Source organism: Thermothelomyces thermophilus, chromosome 2 (assembly GCF_000226095.1).
Source record: "Thermothelomyces thermophilus ATCC 42464 chromosome 2, complete sequence".
Taxonomy (NCBI): Eukaryota; Fungi; Ascomycota; class Sordariomycetes; order Sordariales; family Chaetomiaceae; genus Thermothelomyces; species Thermothelomyces thermophilus.
This window is the reverse complement of record NC_016473.1, coordinates 5,128,560-5,152,678: the sequence shown is the minus strand read 5'-3', so window position 1 is coordinate 5,152,678 and position 24,119 is coordinate 5,128,560. Positions and strand designations below refer to the sequence as shown.

The following is a 24,119-nucleotide window of genomic DNA, read 5'->3' as shown; positions in this document are numbered from 1 at the left end:
GTAAGCAAGGCTGAGTAAAGACTGAGTAGCACCTGAGCCAGGGGAAGCAATGTCATATGGGTCGAGCGGTGGCGCGGGCGCCTAGATTTATCATATATAACAACTAAAAACATGATGTAATGGGTTTCGTCAATGCTACTAATCAGACGGGAAAGAGAATCCTCTTATCTTTATATCTCTTTCCTCCTTCCCCCCCCAGATTTTATTCTGTTTTCTCTATTTTCTCTCCCTGAGTAACTTAACCGGCGAGCCCGTCGGCGAGCATGGCGTTGACGAGCAGGCAGTGGCGGTCCGCGTTGGTCTCGCTCATCTCGGACTCGTAGTTGAGGCCGTAGGGCCAGAAGTGGCCGCCGCCGCAGTTGATGACGGCGTCCGGACCGTCCCAGGAGCGGAGGAGGGCGGTGGCGGAGGGCCAGCCGGCGGCGCTGCCGGCGGCGCAGCGGTCGTCGAAGGCGCGCGTCTGGCCGACGCCGAGGGTGTGGGCGGTCTCGTGCAGGGCGGTGCGCTCCGTCATGTAGGCCCGGTTGGAGCCGAACCGGATGTTTCCGTTGAAGTTGCCGTCCGCCGTCGGCACCGACGGCACGTACTGCACCGTGATGGCCTTGTTCGCCCGCGGCGCCAGCCGGTTGTACCGCGCCGCCGCCGCGCTCATGGCCGCCTCGATCCGCGCGTACGCGTCCTGCTCGTCCGCCGTCGGGTTGCTCGACCGCTGCACCTGGAACGTGATGGTCGCTGCCGACAGCGAGGACACGAGCGCCCAGAGCAGGGTTGCGAGCGGGTGCATGTTGGCGGTGGTGGTATTAGAAGTAATTAATTAATTGGTGTTGTTGTTGGTGTTCAGTGGGTGGTGCCGATGACGGCGGTATTATTTTGGGAATCAGCATGGGTTGAGAAAAGAGCAGCGGGTCCCAAAAGAACGGGGTTTCTCACCCGTATATGTATTATATGTGTGTGTGTAATATTATAGAAGATATATAACGGGTAACCCCCCTCCCCCCGGCCCAACTCGTCTGCGGAAGCAATCATGCCACGTTCGCCGTTTTTTTTTTCCTTGTGCTGTTATCAAACAGAACCTGGATTCGTGGAAATTTAGGTCGTCGTTACTGTTTTAGGCAAATTAATTAATATCTTGACTGCCGCAGCGGTCTGTTTCGCCCATCTCTTGGCTCGGGGGTGCATGAAGATCGAGGTGGCATTCTCGACGGAGACGGGTTGTAATCGGTTGTGCATTCCGGCTTACGGCACCGTGAGTGACGGGCACTCTATTGTGTCCCTGATGCATGTACGGATTACATTGGAAATACCTGTACACAGTAGTTGCTAGGATGGAATCCTGCATACGAAATCAGTAATATATGATGCAAGGCAGGAAGGGTTAGGGGCTGTAATATCATGATTGTTTGCGGCACAATGCTGCACGATTCCACATAGAAGTCTGTTTCAAACTTGCGGACCAACGAATCCGAATCTTGCGATATTAGTTAGCTTATGTTGTATTAGTTCTTCTAACCTTTGAACTGCAAAACTCCGTCTCCTCTAATAATTAATATACTAACACATCTATCTATCCGTCCGTTCCATCTAACCTCTAATTAATTATCCGTATTTCCCACAATTCAAAACAATCAACGCTCGAACCCCCGATTGCCCTGTTCCTCTGACTTTTTTTTTTTCTTTTCTCTTCTCTTGCCTTTATAGCTTGCTCCGCAGCATGATAAAGAGGGCCTCGGCGCGGGCCATGACCTCGCCGCCGGGGCCGCTCACGTCGGCGTCGAGCCAGAACTTGCGCCGCTCGCGGCGCCGCAGCCGCGCCGAGACCAGGACGACGGCCGGGTCGGCGCCGCGGCCGGTGCGGACGGGCCGCTCGAAGCGGGTGTTGAGGTAGCCCGTCATGGTCGCGGGCGCGTCGGCGGGCAGCCGCCCGTGCATCCGGTTGGCCGCGAACACCTGGCCCATGACCTCGTCCAGCAGCGTCACCACCATTCCGCCGTGGCACACCCCTTCCCACCTGCCGAACGCAGTGGGAGCTCCGGGAGCGTTGAAAGCAGTGTCTGTAGTGGGTGGCTGTACGAAGGAGACAGTGCCTTGTTGAACTATCTACAAAGGAGACAAAAACGACTGATATTTATAGACAAAAGGAACTGGCCAATGCGTTGAACAGCCTCATACAGCTGTGGCAAACGCGTGGCTAATACGCTTGGAAGCTCCACAGCTTCCGACACCACCCGTTCAGCATCGGCCCCAGCGCCACCAGAGCCTTGATCTCGGTGATGAGCGGCCCGGCTACCCCTTGCTCGGTCTCATCCTCCGTCGCCGCTGCTGTTGCTGCTGCACCGGGTCGCTCTTGTTGTTGCTGCTGCTTTTGTTGTTGTTGTTGTTGTTGTTGTTGTTGTTGTTGTTGTTGTTGTTGCGAGTGTGATGAGGGTGTTGACTCTGTTATGGACGGCGACGATGGTGATGAGGTGGTGGATGTGGGTGCCGATGATGACGCCGGCGGGACGTGGTAGAATATGATGTAGGCTGGGAGGGCGTCCGGGCGATTGAGTGTGCGCGAGACGAGGCTGTCGAGGAGGCCAGGCTTGCGACGGTGCGACACGGATTCCTGGATGACGAGCGAGGGGGACGAGAGGTGGGCGGCGCACCAGGGGATGCCGCGGAAGAACTCTATTTGCTGTTCGGCGCTCAATGTGGCCATTTTGGGCGAGTGTCTTTGGGTATTAAAATCAAGCAAATAAAGATAGGGAGATAGACAAGAGAGAGACAAGCAAAAACAAAAGGGAAAAACGCTGGCTGGTACGGTTGCGGTGTTGGATGGTGATATGTGTGGACGGAGGTTTGAATTTGGGAGATTTATTTCAATTGCATGTGAATGCGGCGCCGCGATTGATTTTTGGGTACGGAATCGGCCTTGTGCTAAATCTAATTTCGCCATACGTCCGTACGAAGTACACTAATCCGTACATGCGTACGGTACATTCGCGAAGGACTGCAAGCTCCATCCAGTCCCACCGATTTTTCTACATGCCCTACATGGAAAAGAGCTCTGCGCCTATGCTAAGAGCTCTCGATGGCGCTGAATGTCATATAGCACAGTACACTGAGGCACACATCGTTTCACATCTCTAGTCACAATTCCACCTCTCTCTCAGTGTTGTTGCTCAAATCGTCTGATCCGATATCCGTCTCGACTGAACTTGGACTGATCGCTGGCCCCTGTCGCCAGAACCGCGCTACAAGGAACCCATGGAGACATGCGAGAGTCAAATGCCGGATGCCGAGGCAGGTGGGTCTTGGACCCTGCAAGCGCCGAGCCGCAACGATAAGCAATCGACTTTCCGATGAAGGCGACATGGTATTGTACGGTACATGCGTACTCCGTATGTCCCTGTACAGATTACTTACGAACTTCTCAATCCGTACTGGATAACGTAGTGTAGTCATATATAGCCCTGTGTATCCCTGTCAGCTAAGGGCGAACACGAGAGATATCTCGATTCGCCAAGCCCACTCACCATTTTCATCCCTTCATTTAGCGTTGCGCCGAGAAGAACCCCTTGTGATGTAGTCGTCGCATCTCGAGCGAGCGCGCCCAATGTCCGTCATCACGGTGTCCGCCCCCGCTCGGTGTCGTAATTACGGCACCGCTCCTGCCTCGAGACGGCGGGCGAGCCGGTGCGCCAGCGTCTTGTACGGCTTGGCCGGGACTTGCCAGTACTCGACGTCGAGCCCCGAATCAGGCGCTGGCTCCCGGGTGGGGAAGTCGAGCTTGTCGAGAAAAGCGGGCCGGACGCGCGCGGAAACGACGTTGAACGGCGTGGCCGTATCCCTGCCGGCGAAGAGGATGCGAACCTGCCAGGAGTGAGGTTAGACGAGATCCGTTTTTTATTTCGGTCACGCAGGATAGGCAAAAACGGGAGCAGGGTGAGTGATTAGGTACTCACAGTGAATCCCGAAGGGGGCGGTCCTCGTGCCTGTGCCGCCGCGTCGAGCCGCTCCTGCTGCGCGAGCGCGATGACGAGGGCGACCAGGAGCGGAAACAGCAGGCCCGTGTCGGCAGGGCAATCGGCCCCTCCTCCTTTTCCTCCCTCCTCCTCCTTCTCCTCCTCCGGGGTAGTCCGCCGCCACTTCCAGGGGGTGTAGGCGCGGCGGTGGCGCGCAGCCATGTCCGCGTCAAAGCACGCGAAACCGACGCCCCCGAACGACACACGACAGTAGGGAACCGCGACGCGTGGCCGTCGGGCGTAACGCAGGTGGGCTTCTTGGCTGGCAGGAAGATACTCTGTCAGCGAGGCGACGAAGGCAAAAAAAAAAAAAAAAAAAAAAAAAAAAAAAAAAAAAGGAGAGAATACAGGAAGACATACCCAGGATCCATGGCGACGGCGCTGGACACCGACTCGAGGAGCATGCGGACGGTGTCCCGGAGCAGATCCCAGCCCAGCCGGCACCGGAGACGGCGGCGCAGGAGTGGAGCGAGCTCGTCGGCTGCCCGCCTGCGCTTCCGTGCCCGCTCGCCGCCGCCACCGCTTTCGGGCGCCGCCGCGTCGCCCCCGTTGTCGTCGTCGGCGTCGCCGCGGGGGCGGACGCGGCAGTCCAGGACCGCCAGCTGCCTGTCGGTCCAGATCAGCGGGTGGACCAGCACCCTCTCGCGCGGGTCGCGGGTGACGAGGCGGTGCAGCGACAGCCGCGGCGCCGCCGCCGCCGCCGGCGGGACGAGAGAAGCCGCTTGGCGGTCCCCGTCGTCGTGTAAGTCGACTGGGACTGCCATCTTTATATGTTATTCTCTTTAATGGGATGCGAATTTGCTGTGTGGACGCGATAATGAGCTATGAGCGGTCGCCTCTTGCTTGTCGGATTTTGATGGGTAAGTATTCGAGGAGACGGCTATGCTCGAGGATAAGGACATGGGAAATAAATTGTGAAGGCGTCCGTCTGTTTGATATATGAGGATGCTCGACTCTGAAGAAGACGTAATCAACGCTCGGCCCATTGCGTAAGTGAGCTGCAATGCCCGGCTCGGAGCTGGATGCGCGAGTTCGTAATGAATATGCATGGTTTCTAGCGCTGGCGTGTGCGGGATGTGGAACGCGAGATGCGGCAACGCAAAAGTTCAGATGAAAGCATGGGATGCAACCACTGTGTAATTACCTCACGGACGTCGGGATGCATCAGCTGAGTGCGTTAGTTGAGATTGCATGGTGCCTGATGTGGCCTGGGAAAGAGCACCCCTGATGAGCGCGGAACTGGGTACCTATAGAAACTGGGGCCTGCGTTGGCTGGAAACTTGGACTTCTTTTCCTCCCCAGGGCATCTAGTTCATCTGGCTCAGCTTGTACTTTATCCATAATTATGGGTTGCCGTGTCTACCATCAATGGTACATATCCAAATTAATTCGCTTCTGGCTGAGGGCTTCCCTATCCTCCGTGTCGAAACCAGCGCCACACCGAGTCGACATGTGGGAAGAATTCGTAATTATACGCAGTTCGGGCATGCAGAGGAAACGCAGTGGACTTCGCTCGCGTTAACGGCCGACTTGTATTAAAGGCAGCCCCCGAGGTGTGACGACTACACCGCGCGGTAGCCCCCCCCCTTTTAGTCTATTCGCAGATCTATACCTATGTCTACGATTATAAATATCGACAACATCGCCTTTAATTCCCCGGCCCTCCCCCTCCTTCTCTCTCTCTTCCGCTGTCTAGCAACGTTTCCCTTGAATAGTATCAACCCAGGGGGAAGTAACCGACGGCGCCATCCTCCCCGCCGTCAAAGAGCGAGTTGGTGCCGTCCAAGGCGGCAAAGTGCTCGGCATACTGCAGTCCCTTCCTGCGCTCGGCCTCGACCCGTCTCCAGTCCCATTCGCCCTGCTCGTCCAGGTCGCCGAGGTCCTCGGGCGTGCCCGTGCCCGTCTCGCCCCCCGTCCAGCCCTCGCCCGGCCGCTCGGGCAGCAGGCCGGCGGCGTCGATGACGAGGGCCGGGTGGACGGTGAAGCGGCCGAGCTTGAAGACGTACTTGCTGATGGCGGTGGCGATGACGTACTTGCTGAAGTCGGCGGGCTCGCCGCTGCCGTCGGCCAGGACCACCCGCTCGCGCGTCGGGCCCATGCGCCGGCCGTCCCAGCCGGTCGGGCGCACCTTGCCCTTGACGACAAAGTGCGTCACGATGTACAGCCACTTGCGGTCCCACGACAGGATGCGGGACCACATCTCGTACCCCTGCAGCGGCGCGATCTCGCGGCGGAAGCTGCAGAAGACGGCGCCCAGCCCGATGCCGAAGGCGCCCTCCACCAGCTTGCCGTTCTTGTCGCGCACCCGCTGGTGCTTGGCGTTGTCGCCGATGATGGGCATCCCGGGCTGAAGGAGGTGGGTGACGAGGTGCGACCGGCTGACGTCCAGGTCAGCAAAGTAGGTCGAGTTGCTCTTGTGGATGTTGTAGTCGGTCTCGAGGAGCGAGGTGCGAGAGGCCGAGATGCCGTAGTGGAAGAGAGCCCGCTGGGGCAGCTTCTTGGGCCGCCGGATGATGTGATAGATGAAGGTATGGAAGACGCGGACCTGGCCAAGATTCGACATTAGTATAATTCGACATTAGTATAAAGAGCGATCGAGAAGAGGGAAGGGAGCGAGCGAGCGAGCGATCGAGTGAGCGAACGGGAAAGGGTTACGACGTACTGTCCATGCCAGTGGCAAGCTCTTCCAGTTCAAGACCAAGAAGAAGGCCAGCAGGATCCGGCTGGTGCGTCCCGGCCCGGTGAAGAAGTGCGTCAGCACGGCGCGCCAATCGACGTAGAGCGCCCGGTGGCCCAGGTAGGCGATGGCCGTGGCGCTCATGGGCAGGAACACCGGGTAGAAGAGGGCGAGCGTGCCGACCGCCATCTTGTCTGTTATTCCTCTCTATCCCGCTCTCTCTCTCTCTCTCTCTCTCTCTCTCTCTCTCTCTCTCTCTCTCTCTCTCTCTCTCTGCGTGTATGTGTGTGCTGTGATTTTCAATCCTATCACGGCTTCTTTTTATCGACAACGCGCCCGGGGACGCTGCGGCGCGCAACGGGAAAGAGGCGGTTTCGCAGCGCGCCCAGCAGAAACGCGGCCACGACAACGAGCCAAAGAAACGCGCTGCGGCCAATGCAGAAAATGGTGCTACCGCACTTGGCGAAGAGGACCGACGAGGAGTTGGCATCCGCACCAAAGATAGGCATGGCGCCGGATCGGTCGGCGGCTTTATTAATATCGTCATTTTTCTGTTGAGACACCCATGTGGGTTCGATGGCGGTGACAGTGGGGGAACCTCCAGGGACCCATCGCGCAATTCGCGAAGCGCCAAGGACAGGTACAGAGGTGGCCTGGAACACGGCGTGACTGGCCGCGTCGCGGGAGCCGAGTGGGGCTGCTGACCTTGGCACCCGCCCAACCAGTTAAGCGGAGTCTGAGGTGAGCCGAGGTTCGGGATTCACGAACTCCGTGTTCCGGCCCTCAAGTCAGATTTCTCATCATCCCGAGTGCTAGAAAGAGCTCTTGGCACGAGACAAGCCCTCCAACATACATAAGGTATCTATCTAATTAATATATAGTAGTTGCTCTTGCGGGTGGTGGTCGTCGCAACCTAGCCCGAGCAATATTCTGAGACTTTTGCCCCTTCGGCACTAAGCACCTGCCACGGGCCCGTCATATTCCTTGGAGTATTAGATTTCCATGGATTTTTTTTTGGGGGGGGACGGGGGGAAAGACTAAAAATGACTTGAATTGCTGGGTGAGACAGGCCGCAATTCTGACCCATGGTGTAACAATGCCAGCGGGCCGCTTTATAAACCTCACTACCCTCAATTGCTAGTACATACGACCATAGGCAGTAGAGAATTCGCACCCCGGATCACAAAGTGGCCAGCGGCATGGCTTACAAGAACGAGGGGCTGTGATTGAGGATCCACCACGGCTTCATACGGGTAGCTTACTGGGACAGTTTGGCGCCAAGTATTTAGTTTTAGTTCACCCACCCCATGGGCGCAGGTGTAATCAGGATTTCGATCGTCGCCTATCTGGATCATTCTTGGCATGTATGTAGGGGCTTCCATACAGGTGTCGAGAGATGTGGGGCAACTGGCAGCTGCCCACTGCTTGTGGCGTTTTGCCCTGGCAACGAGTCTCCACTGTTTGCCGCCCATAAGGCAATGGCCACGCCGGAGCAACTGCTAGCACCTCCAGGCTCCACATTGCCGAAGCATGAGTAGGGACGAGACCGAGCATCATGGACGCGCGACGAGAACAGATTCTCGAGTGGATTTGCACCGGGAAGCATGTCATTCGGACCGACTACGACAAGCCCGCCAGCGATCGGACCGCCGACGACGCGACTTGTTCCGCCCACGATGCCGCTCCCTCAGAGATGTCAACAAGCTCTTCGTCTGACATCCCGGACAAGCTGATCGGCGCCGACCACGACCTCCTGATCCCAAGCTCTGCCGATATTGATCGCGTGTTCCACGACGGCCGCGCTACGTGGGCGCGTTTCGCAAAGCTCGCCGAGGCCTTTCCTCTGCACGCCTTCCCCGCCGAATTTGCCAATCTTTCCATCATGCTGAAGGATGTCCCTGCTCTCCCGGACAATTTGCCCAAGGGGCGTTTCATATTTGGGCGGCCCTTGTGGCATGTACCAGATCCCGACCACACCGATGATACAGAAAAGCTGGAGTGGGATTTGCAATATGCCTACGGCGTTCGGAAGTTCTTCCGTCTATCTTACCCAAGGCCGATCGAGTGCCGCGTCTACTCGCAGCCTGCGATCCCAGGCCATGCGCTTTTGGCTGCACAAAGAGGACTTCCGTTTCTGACCATGTGCTGGTCGTACATCCTGTCGGTCCGTATCCTCGAACTGCAGGGCAGTAAGCCAGTGTACTCTCGGTTTTCCCTGCTGCCGGTCTCGGCTAAGACGTTTCGGGCCACAGCCGGAGAGGTCGTCCTCAACCTGGGAGCATCTGCCTCCCGTAAGTTAGTCAGATGGCTGTGCGCTGTGCTCTCGCCTAAGCCTGGCTGGCTGGCGGATGGTGGGGAGTTCCCTCCATGGGCTGCTTTCTGCGCTGGCGATAGGCCCCTTGTGGTCGTTACCGCCGACGGCCCGGCAGGCTTCGTCTTGAAGGAACCGCCACCAAGTGCTGCAGAGGCCACCGAGCTGCTCATCGAATTCTGTCGCTTGTATGGCTTGCTTGAACCGGGGCACAAGTACAAGGGTCAAACTTCAAACCTACCGCCCCCTATAGCCGCGTTCCTGGCTGCACTCGCTCTGCCATTTTACCGCAACGTCGGCCTCCAGCCGCAGTTTCCGATTGCTTCGCTAGGAAAGCCCATCCCGCAGAGCACCAAATCTGCCGAATATACCATTAGCACCGTCCGACAGTACGTCACCGATCTTCGCTACTACATGACGTTGAGCATGCACCCCAGTTCCATTGGCTCTATCATCTGGAGCATATTCTGGCAGCCCGATGTCGAAGCGAACCTTGTTAGCCCTTGGCTGGCCTCGATCAGCACTGTGATCGACCCGATTCTCGAATCCCGCGACCTGAATCTGCTCGCCAAAATGTTCGCACTCCGCCGACCACGCGTTGCCCCATGGTGGCTGGGCATCTTTCTCTTGGGCGACTTCGTCATTCTCGACCGCATTTCCCGTTATCTCAAGACACTTGAGGAACGTTGGGGGTTTGGTTCAATGGCGCTGCCCGACATCACCGTGGCTGCTTGGACCGGATCGCCCCAGTCCTTCCTCGACAGCGAACCGGCACCTGCCGGGCGGGGTCCCATGGAACAAGTATCTAGGGCTGACGTGCTACGGCATCGCTACAACTTTCGTCTTCAGGAAGATGCATATCTATCATGGCGCCCCTTTGGCTACGTTGCCAAAGAGCTCCTCGAGCCAGATCTTTGGCCCTGGATTGAACGCGGCTACATTAGGGAGTACTCCCACTGGGTTTGGTATATCAAAAGGGGCAATGTCGTCCTTCGCGACGTCCAGCTGGGTTTTCGCCGCGATACCGAAAGATTCGTCCCAGATGTTCCAGACCGCTTGAAGACGTACTCTGCACGTCGACGGGCCGGGCACGATAGCGTCATCAAATTGGAACCGTCGAAAACGTCCACGCTTCGCATGATAGACTCCTGCGTGGAGGATGTCTGTGGAGACCGGGATGCTTGCATCTTGGCCATGCCGGGAGCAATGAGCCACCCTTGGCTAAAGGACTGGAGGGGGCTGGAGTGATTGGGACTGGCAGACCCGCTGAATCATTCCAGTGAACAACTAATGGGTAGTACTTCAAGATGACCGTAATGAACGTGAAAATACCTAGACCTCAATCTTGCAACGTGGCCTGCTCGCAAACCCGAATGAAGACTCGAAAGACATATGCAGCATCTAAACCATGTTCCCTGCATTTTGTCGCATAACCCTCCGCTCCGCATCCAACCCCTTACTTCTTCCTCGGCTTCTCCTTCTCCTTTTTCTCTTCTCCTTTGCCCTTGGCCGCTTCTTTGCCCTTCTTTTCCGCTTTGCCTTGGGCCCCTTTGCTTCCGGAAGCATGGCCCTCGGTGGGTGCAAGTGCCCCGAATTCTGTCGTGTAGAACTGCTGCCCAGAGGGGCTAGTGAACAAGGCGTATGAACCATATTCCGTTGTCACCTCCTGCCACTCGTTGGGATTGGTCTTGAACTTGTGGCCTTTGGGGTATTCAAAACGGATGGTCCCTTTCTTGACCTCGGTAACAACGAAAATGGGTTCACCAACGGCTTCGGCATCATCGGCACCAGGTTGTTGGACTGAGGACCTGCCAGACGCCGTGTCATCTCGAATTTTGATTTGAGCAAACATATCCGCAAGATCAGAAACAGCCCGCAGTTGCGGCTCGGCTATCGTGAGTGAATCGTCGGACCCTTCTGAGCCGAAGCGGACATGGCGAGCCTTTTTCTGTCTCACTGGCGCCGCGTTGGGGCTTGCTGCCGTGTCAGAGGTAGAGATGGGGTCTTTAGAATCCTGGACTGGTTGGCGAGGTTGCCAGGCCTTGCTCTGCGGTGGATTCCAAAGGCTCTCATCGTTCAAAGAAGGCCCGGTGGTAGCCGGATCGCCGTCGACCAAGCTGTTTGCGCTGGTCGTGTAGGTGCCCGCGATGTAGGCTGCCGAGGTATAGGAGCTTCCCACTGGATAATCTGTGGTGGTGTAGTCTGCCGCCGTCCCGTAGTCTGCCGTTCCGTGCTCTGCTGTTGTGTAGTCCGTCGTCATGCTGTAGTCCAGCGTGCTGTCTGCCTCCCCTGTCTCCAGTGGCCGAAAGCCAGGATGATCTGGCTTGTACTCATGAGGCTCCAGTGGTCTTGCAGAATGGGCTTTGTCTGGGTAGTACTTCACCCCGCAGTAACACGGCTTGTAACAGATCCTCCAGCCTTCTGGATCATACCCACCAAGGCCGTGGTAATTTACCTGGCAAATATCGAACACTTTTTTGCATTTTTTGCATTTGGCTTCCCTTGCAGCGGTATGCCCATTCATGGGATGGCCGCATCGTGCGCAGAAGCCTTTGCGTCCTGAGGAGGTCGTCATGATGCTTTGGGCAGTAGTTGGCTACAGGGAGCAGAGAGTCGACAGTGTGGTGCCTCAGAAGACCATGGGTTCTCGCTGTTCGATGTTACCACGAGGACTCAAATAGCCTGAGCTGTCAAGGACAAGCAGGCTTCCTTGTACCCCATGGTGCAAGGCAGACACGCTCACCAGGCCACCTGTCTCCCTCGGGCCGGGCATATGCAGACATTCGTGGCCCTGCAGACAGCCATGTCTCCTTGAGGCTGCCGGTGGTTAAGGGATTGGCTGTGATGTCGACACCACACAATGATGCAGATCGCTGCCTAGGCCCACCTACCGTATCGGGGAACCTGCTCTGCAACATAATTGGTTGTTCGTGTTGGTTGCGAGACCGAGCCTTGTTAATCATGCCGAGTAAGTGCCAGGAGGTTGATAACGTACAGAACTGTGGAGGACGCGGCATCGTCTTTAGATCATCTAGATTATCGTTGTAGAAGTCTATACTAGCCTGGCGCTATCGCTTGTTTGACTGCCGCGGCGTGACAATTAGCTCTGCGGTCGGCAATGAATGTCGGGCATGATGACGGTCTGGCTGCCGGCCTTGATGATATAGTCGATCTAAGCCTCGATAGTCGCGTTTAGTTCGCAATGCGAGTGCATCTAGGCCAAAAAGATGGTTGTTACTGTCGCGCTGTTCTCCTTTGCTATCGAGGTCTTGGGTAAGTGTGAACGAGTGAATGTAGGGTTTTGGTTAGGTTGTCATAGGCGATCTAAATATAGGGTAAGCTGGTGGGATATAGCCAATTACAAGTCCGATAAACAAAACTTACTCACGCTCAATTCTGCTGCTGGTAAAAGCGATCGTTCTGCGTTAGAGAAGACTTAGCATCTGTCTCCCAGTTGATGCAACAACCACGCCAAGGCATATATATGCCAGCGCCCCAGGATACGCTTGGAGCAGAGCAAGTGCACCCATTGGACATTGATTGCGACTTGACATGGCGGTAGATGCGGGCCGGCGGTAGATCTTCGGGATTCGGGCGAGCCCAGTACAGCGAACCCCCGCTGGAGTGCCTGTCAAAACCCGGAGAGAGTAGATAGTGGATCCTGATAACAAGACTGTGTGCAGTTGGACTCTCGACAAAACTTGTGCATGCCCGGGGACAGAAGGCAGCTCACTATTCTGAGCTCTGGTAACTTGACCTCGGCAAACCCTGGCGCTGCAGGTGGAAAATGGAAAAGAGGATGACAGTTCAGAAGTCTGGTCGTCCCGTCTTCTGTCTCACCGGCCTCGCCAAATCGAGGCTCACCTGCAATTGGGAGAATGTTGGTGTTTGACTGGGTGTCACTGGCACGCCTGCTCTGGAACGAGTGGCTGGCATGTCACCCTGGTTCGTTGTTACGCATCCCGACCGTGTTGGCCCGGCCCGGGGTGGCACGTGCTGATTCGTTCTTGTGTGCTGCTGCCCTCCCTCTTGTAAAAAGCGGGCTGTGCCTGCCTGCTGCCTGTCTGATTTGCTCGGCCTCCGTCAACAAAACTCGTCGAGCACCACGTAGCATAGTCGAACTCCATAAGCCGACCGTGGTAGTTGAAGTACTCGAGCACCTTGTCCGTAGTCGTCACCATGAGCTGCGGCAGCGGCTCGTGTCCGCAACCGTCCCCAGCTCTGGAAACCGAGCAAACGAGGTGGGTAGAATATGCCTGAACTCGTGCTCAATATTGGCCACGTTGGCTATGGGTCGGCTCAGAACAGACGCGTCTTCCTTGGTCGTAAAAAGCCGGAGAAGTGCGACGGTGCTCTTGGCGCACCCCGTAGGGCCCGTGATGACATAACCGCCATCCTCGCCTTCGATGATGCCGCTGCGGACCTTGTTGTAGTCGCCGCGCTTGACTAGAACGTGAGTCTCGACCGCGCCCTTGACCAGCTGCAGGCTTCAGAGGTTAAATTCTCGAAGCCTGGCGTGCTTGTTGAAGAAGGTCGAGGCCGGCACGTCTTCGGCATCCTCGTCCGCCAACCCCCTCGTCGTCGTAAGGACCAAGCCCGTCATAGCACCTCGCCTTCGACATCAAGCCCCGACTGGGTGAAGGCAAAGTGCTCGTTTGATAATGCGGCGGGGATGATTGCCCATGAGACCTGAACGCACCTCAGCTCCTATATCTCTTCCTATTCGATCAGGCATAATATGGCTTGTGCCCGGATACGGCTCTGGCTCTCTTCCTGGCATGGGGATATGGGAATATACCGCACTGGAGTGAGCATTCCAAACTGTAGCGAAACGGTATGTATGGGGTCTCTCTCTCCAAACCCCCTTCCCGGCCACCTGGCAAGACAATGAATATACGCGTCCGGCACTTGCTAGGAACTTGGACACGGGGTCACAGCTATCCAGCAGCCCCCTTGGGGGCCGGGGAAATGGCTAGGAAACATATAACCAACCCAGCCCTCACCCACCAATCTGCATAACAGGCAAGTCCAAGATATCCGATGGGACATCGTCCCAGGCCGCCCATCCATCGTCTCCCAGGTCCGAGCCGATCTCGTTTCCCTTCAATTTGACCACAAACGCATCGCCAGCAAAAGTCCGTTCGCGACCGGTAAGACGCCTGGGAAAGTTGGTATTGGCAGGCAGCGACTCCAGATCGAAGGAGAAGAAGATGACGTATAAGCCATTGCAGTGGCTCCGCGGCTGGTTCTCGAGCCGGAAGGTCTCGATGTCTCGCTGTCGCCAGGCGGCCTCCGTCTTCCAGAACTCGCGCAGGTCGGGGACGTGGCCCCAGGGGCTGTCGGGGCCGTTGCTCACGTCGTGCGTCGTGGTGGTGAGGGAGAGGAGGTGGGGCTTGGACCCATCGGCGGGAAAGCGAATGCCTCGGATGGTCACGGGCGAGGGGAGCGGGGCCGCTGGCGCGGAGCGGAAAGAGGCCCAGAGTCTGTCCCACATGGCTGAAGTGCTACTAAAGTACTTTGTTCTGTTAGCATGTTTATGAAGGAGAAGAGATGAACAAACCGCTTACTCTATTGATCATGTGTCTTGCAGTTGTTGGAGCAAGCCTCTTTCATCATTGCGGGGTTGCTAACGTTTCAGGTACTAGGTCTTGGGAGGCGCGGGCTTTCCCGTTATTGCGCAGCCGCTGATGAGCGGCAGGCTGAGGTGGGCGTTTCCCGCTCACAGGCAACCCCCCGACCTGACATACTCAATTTCTTCCAGGCGTATCAAGCGCTGCTTGCCACTCTCTACGACAGGCCCTAGCTTCTTCTCTCTGTAAGGATAAATAATGACCATGATTACGCCCCTTGGTTATTTCAGGCCACCTGTCCTTGTTGTTGCATGACAGCGATGCCAGCGTGGCAGGCAGCGCTCGGACGTGTGTGGTGGGAGACGAAAGCCTGATCGGTGTCGAGGGCGATGGGGGCGTGGTTCAGGTCGCAGGTGACCGGGAAGGCGATGGTGGTCGTCATAGCTTCAGACTGCGGAACCACTCGTTGTTGGATCTGTCCTGGACGTGCTTGAGGGTGTGCAGATTGGTGCAGCGCTTGGGATCGTCTTGGAGGAGGTAGGTGATCGAGACCGGTTTCAAATGACGGTACAGTAGGTCAGTGACTTTCTGGTTGCTGACCAACCGATCGTCTCCGAGGACTGCGGTCGCGCAGTAGTTAAAGCGATCACCCCTGAAGTACAGGGTCCGGTGGACGACCCTCCTCCCCTTCTTGTCTGCCGGGCCCTTGGCGAAGGTGGGCTTGTGGTAGATGAGACAAGCCCTCCAACATACGTAAGGTATCTATCTATCTAATTAATATACAGTAGTTTGCTCTTGCGGGTGGTGGTCGTCGCAACCTAGCCTGAGCAATATTCTGAGAGTTTAGCCTCTTCGGCACTAAGCACCTGCCATGGGCCCGTGTCACGGATAAGCACATGGACGGCCCGGCAGGCTGCAGCCAGGACACGGGACATTCCGACAGCCAATCACTTGACGGACCAATCAGAAGATTATCACTGCCAAGACTAAGGTCTTCACTAGTGATAATAACATGTCACCGTCGACAACGCGGAATCACGGAGTGAAAGGAGAAATAGTACTAGTAATAACTATTAAAGAAGGACAGATAATTGTATATATATAGCTAGCTAGTTACTTATTATAATAGACTCTAGGAGTTTACTAGTGATAGTAACCTAACCTATAATTATAGTACTTATACTAAGTATTACTAACGACTATAGGAGATAACTCTAGTGTTATTATAAACCCTTTAGCTTTACCAAATCCCTTAGACGACCTGTACGCTTATCTTGCTTAATTTACCTCCGTCTAAACCCTTTTAGAAGAAGTCTAAGTTAGGTTCGTTATACGTTGCTATTACTCCCTTTGTTCTATTATAGCTTAGAATAGAGGTAATTTCGACCTTAATATTAATATAGCTACTAACGTTATAGCTAAATAGCTGCTTGCCTAGCTCGGTTAACTCTAGTAACAGATTTAGGAGTTAGACTAGAGAGACAAGGTTACTTAAGCTCGGATCAAGGAACTTGAAAATGGCAAAAAGCACTCGTAGAAGCTAGTTAACGAGGCCTACGCTAAAATCAAGGCACTCGAGGGCGCTAAAGCGAGCCGTATTAAGATCGAACTACCTGGCAAATATGGAGGAACTAAGGAGGATCTTGTAGGATTCCTAACAAACCTCTAATCCTACTTCCGGCTTAACGATAACAAGTTTCTAGATGACAAAGCTAAAGTCCTTTATATAGCTACGAGACTAGAGGGTAAGGTACTTAGATAGTTTAAGCCTATATAGAACGACTATCTTACTAAGGAAGATAAAGACGACCGAGATGCGTTTATATAGGTAGTCTTTCAATCTTATGACCGGTTTGAAGAAGAGCTTTAGAAGGTTTTTAGTAATAAAGATAAGAAGATTTATATATAAGAAAGACTTGCTAATCTCCGATAGACTAAGTTAGTAGCCTCTTACGCTATATAGTTTAGATAGGACATGCTTAAGTCTTAGCTTAATGATAAGGTATTAATATAACTATTCTATAATGGCTTAAAGGAAAAGGTTAAAGACAAACTATATAAGTACGACCGGCCTAAGACTTTAGATAAATATATTATATAGGCCATTAGAATCGATAATCGGCTCTATATATAAGAGTAGTAAAAACAAGGTCAGATAAATAGAACCGTAGTCAAGGCTAATAATAAGAAAAAACAAGCATATATTAGTATATTATATAGGACGTATCCTAGAGCTATAGATATAGACGTAATATAGAAGCAGGATAAGAAAAAGATAGCCAAAGACAAGTCTAACATTACCTACTATAACTATAGAAAGAAAGGACACTATAAATAAGAATGTCAAAGCCTAAAAAAAGATTAGAAACTAGTCCCTAGAAAGGAAATTACGGCTATTAACAAAACCGCCAAGGATGTCATCGAAGTAGCGACTATAAGCTATAAGAACAGGGACAGCGATACAGACAGTCCCGGACGTGACGGCAATAGTAAAGATAAACAAGCACCGTACTCCGAACTGGTTACTATAGACCTAGAAACAGGTCTTGCCGAATAGGACATAGTAGGAGAATATATACTACTAATTTCGATTCTCCTAGCCTTGAGGTAGTAGGGTTTTATAGTTACCTAGAGGCAGGATAGATCGTAGACGACTAATACCTAAGGAATCGAAGGACCTAGACCTAATGTTCTATTCCTTTAGGAACGAATCGAATAGTACTATAACGAAGTTTTCCGGCTTAACATGGAACTACGTGAACGGGATAGACGCTTAATTCGACTTGCCTAGTAGAGCGATAAGATAAGGGACGAGATAAGGGAACTCCGACGTATTATAGAAACTATTAAAGGGGAATAGCCTATGACATACGATAGGCCTGATAGCTATACCGAGCATTTTAATGACTAGCAACTTAGCTATGATATATGGAACCCTAAGTACTAGTTTATACACGCGAACCGTAGAAAAGATAAGCGCACGTGGGAAAGCTATTAAAAGAAATACTCCTACCTTAGTATTAGAGTATCTATAGTCTATATATAGTAGGAAGGATTTGGAAAAGAATTCTAATACCTTCTAGGTAACGCTACATGACTATACCTACGATATAAGGCATATATACAAGTGCCCTAGTTCTAGTATATATTATATAAATGCTAATACTACTTTCGTAACAAATTCGAAAACAATCACTAGCTGACCTGACAAGGAAATAAGGATAGAAGCCTCTGCCCTGTGGAATAGGTCCATAATATAGGAAACAGAGCGGCCGAATTGCTCTAGAAAATCGAAGCCCGCGATCTAGAAGGCATTACGGTAGTACTAAAACGAGCCTAGCCTAGGTACTACGGAATAGGACAAGATATATAGGACTTGTACCAAAGTAACGACTACCTTTACTATACGGATAAAAAGAAATTGCGGATCTAAGAGCTTTAGATAAAGCTATAGCACGTACGATAGAAAGTAGAACGGACCTAATGGTAGGAAGTTGCTAGCACTTAATAGCTTATAGAAATAAGTACAATCGACGAAGCCGCTATTAGCCAAATAACTAAAGAGGTTAGCACTGACCTAGGAAACAGGTCAGGGCCCTTTGAGGGGCCCGAAAACCATTAACGCCTATATAGCGGCGAGTGGTAGCGTAGTATAGGAGGAACTAGCGTAAGAGACCATTATATCGAGACCTCCTAGCAGAAACATAGGAAATTGCCGTAATCTTTAGATAATAGTGGCAAGACAAGCAATTATAGATAATAGCACAATAGAAATAGCACGAAATGCTTGTACTAGTAGATAGTAGAGCAGAGATAAACCTGATTTCGCCAATACTTATAAATTAGCTATAGATACCCTAGAGAATGAAGCAGAAGTATAGTATAGTCAAAGGGCTATTTCCGATATAATAGGTATATAGGGAGATTAAACTAATCGATATCACTATAGCAGGGAAAACTATAGTAGTCGTATTTAGCATTATAGATATAGGCGACGACAAAGATATAATATTAGGATTACCATAGTATGAAGATTACGACCTAGACATTAACTAGAAGAATGGTAGCTACCTACGACCCTAAATAGAGTCATATTTGACTAGTAAGATAGGGAGCACGCAAGGATTATAAGCAGACGATGCTCAGGGAAAGGCATATCCTACGGATCTACCGCAAGAGACAGATAGTGGTAGGCAGACTACTATAGACTCTGAAAGAAGCGGTATAATGATACCAACGTTATGATAGGAGAAACGAGCTAAATCGCTGATAGCTATTCTCTCTATTAACGAATATAGAGTACTATAACTAGAGTAGTAGGTTAAAATAGGAGAAATCGCTAGTATTGCTATAGATAGAACCAAGTTTGTATACTATCAAAAAGCCGAGAAATAAGATAAGACTAGGGAAGTACCAAAGGAATATAAAGGACACCTAGCATTCGAACCGAAGTATCTAGAAGGATTACTAGAATACGGCCTATAGGATCACGAGATCAAGCTTAAGGAAGGAGTATGACTAAAGTTCTTCAAGATTTACTATACGAGCTAGACATAGAACGAAGAACTTAAGCGATACTTAGAGGAGAATCTTCGAAGAGGATATATCTGCCTGTTAATATCGCTAGCAGGCTACCTAATCCTGTTTATGCCTAAGAAAGACGGAAAGCTATAGTTATACGTTAACTATTAGCAACTTAACTTGCTATTGGCCTATAACTATATATGGATTAAAGAAGGCAATAAGTAGAAAACGGCCTTTAGGATACCCTATAGCCACTACAAGTACCTCATTATGCCATTTAGACTTACAAACGCACTAGTAACGTTCTAAGCCCTAATTAATCAAGCTATCTAATCCTTTCTCGACAAATTTATAGTATATTATCTCGACGACATACTTATTTTCTCTAAAACGATAGATAAACACCGGAAGTACGTAAGAGTAGTACTAGATACATTATACGCGTACAAGCTATTAGTTAACAAGGAAAAGAGCGAATTCTACATTAGAAAGATAGTATTTTTAGGATACAAAATATCCCTAGGATAAATCCGGATAGAACCTTTAAAGGTCGAAGCTATCAAGGATTAGCTATAACCAACGTTAGTCACAGAAGTACAAAGTTTCATCAGGTTTGTGAACTTCTACTAGATGTTTATTAGGAACTTTAGAGCGATCGTATAACCTTTGTACGAACTTACTAAGAAGAACGCTAAATTCCAATAGGAAGAACAGCACGAGTAAGCATTTACGTAGATCCGCGACGCCATTACTAAAGATCTAGTACTAGTGCTACCAGACCCTAAGAAGCTATTTAAGGTAGAAACGGACGCTTTAGACTATACTATTAGAGGATAATTAGGATAACGAGACGAATAAGGGAAGCTATATCCTATAGCCTTCTTTTTAAAGAAGCTCGATGAACTATATCTTAATTATCCAATCTATAATAAGGAACTACTTATAATTGTTAAAGCTTTTAAGGAATAATGACTATACCTTAGTAGTACAATCGAACTAGTATAAGTATATACAGATTATAAGAATTTACGATACTTTACGATAACAAAGGAGCTTAACAGACGACAAATACAATAGGTAGAATTCCTTATAGAATTTAATTTTGAGATCCGCTACAAGAAGGGTAAAGAGAACGTACAAGCAGACGCCTTAAGCTAACGAACGGATTATACAGAAGGACGAACGGAAATAACGCCATTGTTATTTAAGGAACGAATAGACGGGACGCTATATTACGAAATGTAGACACCTATAGGAGACGATCTACTCGACTTATTCCTAGAATACTATATAATCTTTTAAGAAGAAAGGATTAACGAGATATAGTATCAAGTAGCACCTAGACTAATGGTACCTAACGGAGTAGAAGAAAAAGATGGGAAACTCTAGTACCGAGGTAAAGCATATATCTACGACAAAGATCAATAGCTATAAATGATTTAAGAACTCTATAAGTCGAAACTCGGAGGATATAAAGGAGTTACAAAGACTGTTGCACAAGTCAAAAAACACTACGACTTTCCATAGTTAACGATATAAGTTAAGGAAGTTATACAAAACTACGATATCTGTAATTGAAATAAAACGGCACGATATAAGCTATATAGGCTACTTTAGCTACTACTAATAGCTAATAAACTATAGAGTTTAGTTACGATGGACTTTATTACGAAACTGCTAGAATCCAAGGATACGGCTACAGGGGTAATTTACGATAGTATTCTCACTATAGTAGACTACCTAACTAAATAGGCATACTTCTTCCCCTACAAGGAGTCCTAGACAGCAGAACAGTTAGTAGACGTAATCTATCGGCAAGTCGCATTAGTATATACTTGGCTATGGGAATGGATTACCGATAGAGATACTAAGTTCGTATCGAAGTTCTGGCAAGCGTTAATACAACGATTAGGCGTTAATAGCAAGCTATTAACGGCATTTCACCTATAGACTGACAGACAAATAGAGCGACTAAACCAAGTTATCAAGCAGTACCTCCGTTCTTACGTTAACTACTAGCAAGACGACTAGGTCATACTATTGCTAATAGTATAACTTGCTTATAATATAACGCTAACGGAAACAACCAAAGTCATACTATTCTTCGCGAACTATAGATATAAAGCAAACCTTAGGCAAGGACTAGAGGTCATAGTGCCGAGAGCAATAGTCAAAGTAAAATAAATGTACGTACTATATAAGAAGCTCAAAAAAGAACTCGAGTTTGTCAGAACTAGAATAAAGAACTACTACGACAAATATAGGCTTGAGGGACCTTGCCTAGAGAGGGGAGACAAAGTCTACCTAATTGTATAAAACTTATAAACCAAACGACTAAATACGAAGCTAGACTTTAAGAAGGTTAGACCCTTTATTATCAAGGAACGAATCTCAATATCTAATTACTAATTATCGTTACTATTATCTATATAATTATAAATAGATGTTTTTTATATTTCACTTCTCGAACTAGTACTAAAGAATGCTAAGACCACTATAAATATCGAAGCAAAGGACGAAAAGGAAGAATAGGACATTAAAGAAATTCTAAATTTACGTATTATTAATAGGGAACTATAGTATCTAGTTAAATAGCTTGATTTTAGACTAGAGGACAACTTATAAGAACTAGTTAAAAATTTGAACTGCCCTAAGAAACTAGAATAGTTCTACCGGTAGAACCCGGATCGACTAAAGGAAAACCTAGGACAGAACCAAAGACGGTGCCCTAGTCGATAGTATCGACGGTATTATTAATCTATGACGAGGGTATAGCAGGCGCCTCTTGCTGCTCTTACCGCTTAACCTCCTCTAACTCGTCTAAGGTCGACAGACTATACGCCACTATATCGGCACCTTTCTCTACTAAAAACTCCTTCTACTGACAAAGACGCTAGAGCCGTATAAGCTTTTCGGACAACTCGTACTAGGCTTCTTCTAGACGGTGCTAGGATTTATCTAGTTTAAGTTTAGTATAACGTTTAGCATCCTTAATATGACGCTGCTCCTAGAGAATACGATTTACTAGAATAAACATTAGGAATTATATTTAAAAAAAAAAAACAAAGAGAAAGGAGATGTACTTATAGGAAGAAAGTAGTATACTAGAGCTATTATAAGAACAACCTTGACAAACGTAGGCTTTGTAACGCTTTATACGTGCGATCATTTCATAGATAAGGCCTTACGATGCACACTAAGAGCAAGGTATAACGATAAAACCGTTCTTAGCAATATTCTAAGCAAGGGAAGTACGGTAACGTACAGAATACGACTTCTATTTCTCTATTAGCATTTTGTTAACAAGGCAACCATAATATAGAAATAGGAAGAATATAGTACTTATAAGCGAAGGGTTGTTAGCGCTATTTGAAACGGCCTAAGAGGGCTTTCAGGTCAAAAGCCTTAAAGGAAGGGCATCGTGTCACGGATAAGCATATAGACGGCCCGGCAGGCTATAGCTAGGATGCGGGACATTCCGACAGCCAATCACTTGACGGACCAATCAGAAGATTATCACTACCAAGACTAAGGTCTTCACTAGTGATAATAACATGTCACTGTCGACAACGTGGAATTATAGAGTGAAAGGAGAAACGGTACTAGTGATAACTATTGAAGAAGGATAGATAATTGTATATATATAGCTAGCTAGTCACTTGTTATGGTGGACTCTGGGAGTTTACTAGTGATAGCAATCTAACCTACAATTATAGTACTTATACCAAGCATCACTGACGACTGTGGGAGATAACTCTAGTGTTGTTGTAAACCCTTTGGCTTTACCGAATCCCTTAGACGACCTGTACGCTTGTCCCGCTTAATTTACCTCTGTCTGAACCCTTTTAGAAGAAGTCTGAGTTAGGTTTGTTACAGTTTTATAAAGATCGCTTACTCTATATATGATATCTTCTACTAGTTAGATAAGATTAAAGAGGCTTGTAATACTTGTATTAATACGTCTAATGATATATTAGGCGTTATATTATTACCTAGCTAGGATAAAGGTAAGGGCAAGGCTATTAATCCTAGTAATAGCTAATAGTAATAGATAGGGAGTATTAGGCGGTATTTTATTTAGCGAATTTAACTTATTTTCTACCCCCTAGTTATATAAGCCTATAATTAATATCTTGAAGATTAAGGAGAGCCCTCTAGCGCTTAAAGGCTTATCGGCTAAGTTATTTAGTAAGCCTATCTACTAATATCTAACTAGTTAGTAGATATATAGCTTTAAATGTTCCTTTTACCACTTCCTAGTATAACTATATATTATAGATATCTATATATTATAGGTAAGTATTAATACGTTTGTTCTTAGCTATCACTAGTTAAATAGTTTGCTAATCATTATAGTGGATATTCTAGGGTTCCCTAAGCTTAAGATTAATATCTATAAATAGCCTTTTAAGTGCTATAGCCTCTCTTATTATAAGGGAGAGCGTTAGAAGTTCTACTTTAGTATTCAACATTATAATAATATCCTAGTACGATACCTTCTATGTAATAAGGCCCCCGAATAGAAAGAAGATATATCCTTATAACAAATACTATATATCTAGATCATCTGTATATAAAGCGTCCCTAGCAATTACAAGCGTTAGACTTTCCAGCACTTGCTTACCTCTATACTAGACTAATAGGTAAGAGCTCTTAAATAGATATCTTACTACTCGCTATACCTCTAATAAGTAGTCTAGTCCTAGGTTAGTCAGATATTGAGAAAGTACTAAATAAGTATATATAATGTCTAGATATAATATAATTATATAATATAGGATTAATCTAACAAGCTCCTAATACTCTTTAATCTATATATTAGTAGTACTCCCTTTAAACTTCTTAAGTTCTTTATAGCTTAAGGGAGTTAACTTATATATACTAGGTATATCTAGCCTATATCTTCTTACTACCTTTCTAATATATTAGTTATAGACTAATTATATCTTCTTATATATAGGTTAGTCTCGAATTACCTTAATACCAAGAAACTAACCGACATTACCCTACTTATAGACGTTATATCAAGCTTTGAT

At 49.3% G+C, this 24,119-nt stretch overlaps 7 protein-coding genes across 7 annotated transcripts; 1 reads left to right on the top strand and 6 right to left on the bottom strand.

Annotated features, from left to right (window-relative positions):
- Positions 1–53: 53 nt before the first annotated feature.
- On the bottom strand, positions 54–861 carry MYCTH_110806 (pectin lyase-like protein). The gene has a single exon (XM_003662314.1). The coding sequence runs from the start codon at positions 782–784 to the stop codon at positions 239–241; it is 546 nt and encodes a 181-aa protein (XP_003662362.1). The 5' UTR covers positions 785–861; the 3' UTR covers positions 54–238.
- Positions 862–1,458: 597 nt separating this feature from the next.
- On the bottom strand, positions 1,459–2,176 carry MYCTH_2302930 (uncharacterized protein). Its single transcript, XM_003662313.1, has one exon. It carries the CDS (start codon positions 1,981–1,983, stop codon positions 1,693–1,695), a length of 291 nt encoding a protein of 96 aa, XP_003662361.1. The 5' UTR covers positions 1,984–2,176; the 3' UTR covers positions 1,459–1,692.
- Positions 2,177–3,633: 1,457 nt separating this feature from the next.
- On the bottom strand, positions 3,634–4,765 carry MYCTH_92255 (uncharacterized protein; the record flags this gene model as incomplete). Its single annotated transcript, XM_003662312.1, has 3 exons — positions 3,634–3,849; positions 3,942–4,263; positions 4,362–4,765. 3 exons carry the CDS (start codon positions 4,763–4,765, stop codon positions 3,634–3,636), a joined length of 942 nt encoding a protein of 313 aa, XP_003662360.1.
- Positions 4,766–5,620: 855 nt separating this feature from the next.
- Positions 5,621–7,260, bottom strand: MYCTH_2302928 (uncharacterized protein). The gene is made up of 2 exons (XM_003662311.1): positions 6,664–7,260; positions 5,621–6,546 (listed from the first exon to the last, which is right to left on the bottom strand). The coding sequence occupies exons 1-2, from the start codon at positions 6,865–6,867 to the stop codon at positions 5,719–5,721; spliced, it is 1,032 nt and encodes a 343-aa protein (XP_003662359.1). The 5' UTR covers positions 6,868–7,260; the 3' UTR covers positions 5,621–5,718.
- A 900-nt stretch (positions 7,261–8,160) lies between these two features.
- MYCTH_2302926 (uncharacterized protein) lies at positions 8,161–10,341 on the top strand. The gene has a single exon (XM_003662310.1). The coding sequence runs from the start codon at positions 8,234–8,236 to the stop codon at positions 10,235–10,237; it is 2,004 nt and encodes a 667-aa protein (XP_003662358.1). The 5' UTR covers positions 8,161–8,233; the 3' UTR covers positions 10,238–10,341.
- On the bottom strand, positions 10,342–11,699 carry MYCTH_2302925 (uncharacterized protein). The gene has a single exon (XM_003662309.1). The coding sequence runs from the start codon at positions 11,562–11,564 to the stop codon at positions 10,446–10,448; it is 1,119 nt and encodes a 372-aa protein (XP_003662357.1). The 5' UTR covers positions 11,565–11,699; the 3' UTR covers positions 10,342–10,445.
- A 2,180-nt stretch (positions 11,700–13,879) lies between these two features.
- Positions 13,880–14,549, bottom strand: MYCTH_2302923 (uncharacterized protein). The gene has a single exon (XM_003662308.1). It carries the CDS (start codon positions 14,481–14,483, stop codon positions 13,989–13,991), a length of 495 nt encoding a protein of 164 aa, XP_003662356.1. The 5' UTR covers positions 14,484–14,549; the 3' UTR covers positions 13,880–13,988.
- Between the last annotated feature and the right edge of the window lie 9,570 nt (positions 14,550–24,119).